General features: G+C 47.7%; 1 protein-coding gene across 1 annotated transcript; it reads right to left on the bottom strand.

Annotated features, from left to right (window-relative positions):
• Positions 1–3360: 3360 nt before the first annotated feature.
• On the bottom strand, positions 3361–5144 carry LOC115195167 (coagulation factor X-like). Its single transcript, XM_029754966.1, has 4 exons — positions 5138–5144; positions 5022–5039; positions 4797–4916; positions 3361–4708 (listed from the first exon to the last, which is right to left on the bottom strand). Exons 1-4 carry the CDS (start codon positions 5142–5144, stop codon positions 4251–4253), a joined length of 603 nt encoding a protein of 200 aa, XP_029610826.1. The 3' UTR covers positions 3361–4250.
• Positions 5145–6798: the final 1654 nt, after the last annotated feature.

The raw sequence follows: 6798 nt of genomic DNA, 5'->3' as shown, positions 1-6798 counted from the left end.
CCAGACCTAAGGGAGGCCATGAGGAAGGTGAAGGTGATCGACGGGAGGAACGTCGACGGATCAGGTGAGCCCCCTCTTCCTTACTATGCAATCAGGCGGGGTCTCTTATATTGGGTCGTGCAACGAAGGGGGGAAATCCAGGAATTACTAATGGTGCCTAGACCATACAGGGATACAGTCCTACAGTTAGCCCATTCCCACGTCCTAGGAGGACACCTGGCACGGGACAAGACTATCGACAGAATCATGCAGAGATTCTATTGGCCCCGTGTCACCCGGGATGTGGCCAGGTATTGTAGGACGTGTGATCAATGTCAGCGTACAGCTCGACGGCCACACCTACGTAACCCTTTGATTCCTCTCCCCATCATAGAGACTCCCTTTGAACGCATAGCTATGGACCTCGTGGGATCCCTCCCAAAATCTGCCAGAGGACACGAGTACATCATAGTGGTTGTAGATTACGCTACCAAGTTCCCAGAGGCCATACCCCTGCGTAACATGTCATCCAAGGGAATTGCCAAGGAATTGTTGATGGTGTTCTCTCGGGTAGGCCTTCCCAAGACGATCCTAACCGATCAGGGAACCCCGTTCATGTCCCGGTTGATGAAGGACTTGTGTCGGTTATATCAGGTTCAACAGATACGTACAAGCATATTCCACCCTCAAACAGACGTGTTGTGCGAACGCTTGAACAAAACGATTAAAAGCATGTTGAGAAGAGTGGTGTCCAGAGACGGGAAAAACTGGGACATGCTTCTCCCACACTTAATGTTTGCCCTGCGAGAAGTACCCCAGGCGTCCACTGGATTCTCCCCGTTTGAATTGCTCTATGGCAGAACCTGTTGAGGGATCCTCGACTTAGCCAAGGAGACCTGGGAGACCCAACCATGTCCCTTTCGATCCACAATAGAACATGTTACCCTGATGAGAGACCGCCTGTCGGCAGTGTGGCCCATAGTAAAGGAGCATATGGAGAAGGCGCAAAGGACCCAAGGCTGGGCCTACGATAAGTCCGCAACATCCCGCAAGTTCTCCGTGGGAGAGAAAGTGATGGTGCTCGTGCCCACAGCTGAACACCGCTTGCTGGCGCAGTGGAGGGGGCCCTACGAGGTAAAGAAAAGGGTCTCACCGGTCAATTACCTCATCAAACAACCTGACAGGAGGAAGAAGGTCCAACTCTATCACATAAACCTGTTGAAGAAGTACCATGGAAGAGAGGAGGAGGTGGCTTTGATGGCCATGGAGGGCCAAGGAAAAGAGGAGGTTCTACCACAGGTGCGCCATGGGCAAATTCTCCTGCCGGAACAGTCGAGACAGCTAGACAAGCTGATTATGAACTTCGGCTGGGTATTCTCTCCATTCCCAAGACAAACATATGTCTTGTTCCACCATATCCACACTGAACCCGGCAAGAAGGTGCATATCCGTCCTTACAGGATTCCTGAGGCCCGCCGAGTCATCGCCAAGAACGAGGTAAGGGAGATGCTGAGGATGGGTGTGATCAAGCCATCGACGAGTGAGTGGTCCAGTCCCATAGTCCTGGTCCCCAAACCGGATGGTAGTATGAGACTCTGCAACGACTTTAGGAGCGTGAATGCAATCTCTACATTCGACGCGTATCCCATGCCCCGCGTGGATGAACTCTTGGAGCGCTTAGGAAAGGCCAAGTTCATCACCACCCTGGATTTGACGAAGGGATATTGGCAAGTGCCGGTGGCTCCAGAGGACTGCCCAAAGACTGCCTTCGCCACACCGGAGGGGCTTTTTCAGTATGTGAGGATGCCCTTCGGACTGCATGGTGCTGCTGCAACTTTCCAACGCCTCATGGATGCCATTCTACGGCCCCATCAAGAGTACGCAGCGGCGTACATAGACAATGTGGTCATCCACAGCGAGGACTGGGATAGTCACCTCCTACGACTACGGGCGGTGCTCATGAGTCTGGAAGCTACAGGGTTGACGGCCAATCCAAAAAAATGCTGCCTGGGTCTGTCCGAAGCGGAATACCTGGGGTACACCGTGGGGAATGGGAAAATACGCCCACAGGCAGAGAAGACCAGGGCAATTCGGGACTGGCCTCGACCCCAGACCAAGCGGGACGTTCGGGCCTTCTTAGGGATAACGGGATATTATCGCCGTTTTATCCCTGGATATGCAACCATTGCCAACCCCCTCACAAACCTCATCAAGAAAAACTTGCCAAACCGGGTAGAGTGGAAAGATGAGGTGGAAGAGGCCTTTCAATTGCTAAAAGAGGGCCTGTGTTCTGATCCCGTCCTACAGGCTCCGGACTTCTCACAAGAGTTCATTGTACAGGTAGACGCCTCGGATACGGGGCTCGGGACCGTACTAGCTCAGGGTGAAGGCGAAGCAGAGAGGCTGATTCTCTTTATAAGTAGAAAGCTCAGCGATCGGGAACAGAGATATGCTACCGTAGAGAAAGAGGCCCTAGCCATTAAGTGGGCCCTCGATTATCTCCGGTACTACTTACTGGGTCGGAGGTTTGCATTAGTTATGGACCATGCGCCCCTCACGTGGATGGCTGGTAAGAGAAACAATAACAACCGAATAGCCAGATGGTTTCTTGCTTTACAACCGTTCTCTTTCCATGTCATCCACAGGGCCGGATCGAGGAACGGGAATGCAGATGCGCTGTCCCGACGCGACCAAGACAGTACGTCTGGCGCCCGACCGTCCGGTCCTGAGGGGGGAGTTATGTGGAAGGACCACCAGAGGGCAGGCTGGGCTCACGGATAGTAGCCCAACAAGGCATGTGAGACCAGGTAACCAGAGTCAATTAAGCACAGCTGACGGTACTAATGAGATATTCTCTTTCCCCTACAAGAGAGAGGATGGAACCAGCAAGAAGGGGGGAAGATAAACTATCTCTGGAGAATGGCTACGGAGAGAGAGGTGCTATCCAAGAAGATCCATTAAGACGGTGACGAATATGTGATTGTTGTTATAGTTTGAAGATAATCGTAATGTGATCCTGTGTCATCTATCTTTGGAGATTCTCATTGACTGTGTTGGAGTGTTTGTATTGTTTGAAATCCCTCAATAGAGAACTGTGTTGAATCAAGAAAACCTACTCTTGACTCGTTTATTCCACCTTTCCGCTTTAGAGTGACACCAAAAGACTTGGTCCGCTCACATGTGTAACTAGACGCTATCTATAAAGGCTGTGAACCTAAGACTTTAGTACTTCACCAGCTATGGAAGTTGACACCCTCATCAGCAGGTGGTTTGTTAGAATGTTATGTTGGAATGTCAGGATTCAATACTTAGATTTTACATTTAACAATATGGCATAATATTGTATATCATTATAATCACTACAAACCAATGAAATAACCCTTTAGGAATATTATAATTTATTGTTTGAAAATAAAATACAGAAATTAGGGATCCAAATGTTAACCAGAGTCAGTTATATGAATACAGTTTTTTGCAAATTTGTAGAAAAATGTTGCTAATATTTTACAAATATTATTATTTTGCAAACCTGCCTAATTTGGTTGTTTTATCTGCATAACGATCATATTTTTTTTATTAGGATTAGGCGTATCACCTATTATTGTTGTGGCAATGACAGACCAATCCAGTTAAAGCTAATTGGAGCTGGTTGGGAAAATGTGTACCCTATGGTAAATTACTAATAGCTAGGAATTTGACTTGCTTTATGTAAAGTTTGTTGGTACACCTGTAAAGGACATCATGCTGCTTGCTTGAGTACCACTTCCTCCCGATTCTGCCCACACCTGGCGCAAACTTGGGACCGCCCTCCTTAAGCGTCTTGCCAGTCAGCGCCACGTGAAAAGCCAGCTATTCTTTGGCACTTGTGGTGACACTTCAGGCTGAGGAGTAAGTTTCACACATACCCATGTGCAACACACTCATTATGAAGACATTTTGCCAAAATGGGTAACCTGTACCTCTTTGCTGGACGTAATACATTCCAATGGGATTTCAAGTAGGGGGCAATATACGGGGAAGGTTTCACATCACATTTCTTCATTTTAACACAATTTACAGAATCATATTGCATATCATGTTAATTAATAGACATCAGTGAATGCTTCTAGAACAGTGTTTTAATGTAATATATTTGAAACGGCTACAACACTCAGCAATTCTGACAGCTTGTGTGTTCATATGTTTACCACTATTCTGGTTGTATTTTGCTAAATACATATCAAATTGCCTTAGTTTGAGAAGATTGTTCCCTGATAATACAAAATTACATTTTATACCCTCAATCCTGTTGGCCCAACTAACCGCATGTCTCTGTAGCGGGTGACCAGTGGTCCGCCGCTGTCCCCCTTACAGGAGTCCTGCTTGCCCTCGATGTAGCCGGCGCAGAACATGTTAGCCGTTAGCGTGATGCCGCTGATCTCAACGCAGTCCTGGGTACGTATACGTGGCACCTCCAGCCGCCGGAGGACACGTGACGTAGGGCCGTTCTCGCTGCGCCGGCCCCAGCCACTCACCGTGTGGAGGTTGTTGGCCCAGAGCTCACGCTCCGCCATCGAGCGGGTGGGCAGGCAGACGGGCACGGCGAAAGACGTGATAATGATGGCCGTCTTCAGACGTCGCAGGGCGATGTCGCTGTCCGCCGTGTCTGACACGTAGCTGTTGTGCATGATGATCTCTGCCAAATCTATGGTCTGTTCCGTACCCTCGTCTTTCTCTGTGTCGTGTTCACCTGGAAACATGCAGAAAAGGTTGAAACAACTCAGACTTCAACACACAACCGCTGCATTGACTCTTTTCTAAGGAAAAACAGTCCATACCTGCCACCACCTTCAGTTGCTGGGCCTTGATATTCTCCAAGCAGTGAGAGGCAGTGAGGATCCAGGTGGGTTTGTAGATGACTCCTCCACAGAAGCCCTTCCATTTCTCACTAACAACACCTGTAGAAACACACACCGTGGGCAAAGAGACTTCACCTCTACGTCAGATACAGAAACATGTCCGCCGCTTTGTCTCTGAGCTCAGGCCACTGGTTCATACTGTACCTGCCAGGGGCAGTGACCCTTAGGGCACTCTGTTCTCCCCACGATGCATGAACGGGGGTCCAACGGGACGTCTACCTTCTCGGAGGCGCTGCCGTGCAGGACAGGAACCTTCCCACAGGCCATTGTTTCTGGAGCCACAAGAGACCAGAGGTTATACAGTGCCTTCGGATAGTATTCAGACCCCTTGACTTTTTCCACATTTTGTTACGTTACAGCCTTATTCTAAAATGGATTAAATAAATACAAATCCATAGCAATCTACACACAATACCCCATAATCACAAAGCGAAAACAGGTTTTAACATTTTTGCACATTTACTACAAATAAAAAACAGAAATACCTATTTACATAAGTATTTAGACCTTTTACTGTGAGACTCGAAATTGAGCTCAGGTGCATCCTGTTTCCATTGATCATCCTTGAGATGTTTCTACAACTTGATTGAAGTCCACCTGTGGTAACTTCAATTGATTGGACATGATTTGGAAAGGCACACACCTGTCTATTTAAGGTCCCACAGTTGACAGTGCATGTCAGAGGAAAAACCAAGCCATGAGGTCGAAGGAATTGTCCGTAGAGCGCCGAGATAGATCTGGGGAAGGGTACCAAAAAATGTCTGCAGCATTGGAGGTCCCCAAGAACACAGTGGCCCACATTATTCTTAAATGGAAGAAGTTTGGAACCACCAAGAGCTGGCCGACCGGCCAAACTGAGCAATCGGGGGAGAATGGCCTTGGTCAGGGAGGTGAACAAGAACCTGATGGTAACTCTGACAGAGCTCTAGAGTTCCTCTGCGGAGATAGGAGTACATTCCAGAAGGACAACCACCTCTGCAGCGCTCTACCAATCAGGCCTTTATGATAGAGTGGCCAGACGGAAGCCACTCCTCAGTAAAAGGCACATGACAGCCCGCTTGGAGTTTGCCAAAAGGCACCTAAAGACTCTCAGACCATGAGAAACAAGATTCTCTGGTCTGATGAAACCAAGAATGAACTCTTTGGCCTGAATGCCAAAAATCACGTCTGGAGGAAACCTGGCACCATCCCTACGGTGAAGCGTGGTGGTGGCAGCATCATGCTATGGGGATGTTTTTCAGCAACAGGGACTGGGAGAATAGTCAGGATCAAGGCAAAGATTAACGGAGCAAAGTACAGAGAGATCCTTGATGTGCCAAGGATGTAGCGTCATACTCAAGAAGACTCAAGGCTGTAATCGCTGCCAAAGGTGCTTCAACAAAATACTGAGTAAAGGGTCTGAATACTTGTAAATGTTTTTTTTTTTTATTATTAGCAAACATTTCTAAAAACCTGTTTTTGCTTTGTCATTATGGGGTATTGTGTGTAGATTGATGAGGAAAAAGGCTGTAACGTAACAAAATTTGGAAAAAGTCAAGGGGTCTGAGGACTTTCGGGAATGCACTGTATATACTACAACCAGAGGCTGTATATACTACAACCAGAGGGCACGTCCCAAATGGCACCCTATTTCCCAATATAGTGCACTACTTTTGTAAAAGTACTACACTATACACTAGGTGTACAAAACATTAGGAACACTTGCTCTTTCCATGACATACTGTAGATTGACCAGGTGAAAGTTATGATCCCTTATTCATTCCGTGTAGATGAAAGGAAGGAGACAGGTTAAAGAATGATTTTTAAGCCTTGAGACAATTGAGACCTGGATTGTGTTCGTGTGCCATTCAGAGGGTGAATGGGCAAGACAAAAGATTTAGATGCCTTTGAACGAGGTATGGTAGTAGGTGCCAGGCGCACC

The sequence above is a fragment of the Salmo trutta genome, chromosome 6 (genome assembly GCF_901001165.1).
Source record: "Salmo trutta chromosome 6, fSalTru1.1, whole genome shotgun sequence".
Lineage (NCBI taxonomy): Eukaryota > Metazoa > Chordata > Actinopteri > Salmoniformes > Salmonidae > Salmo > Salmo trutta.
Note: the sequence above shows the minus strand (reverse complement) of the source record. Positions and strands in the feature narration are given on the sequence as shown.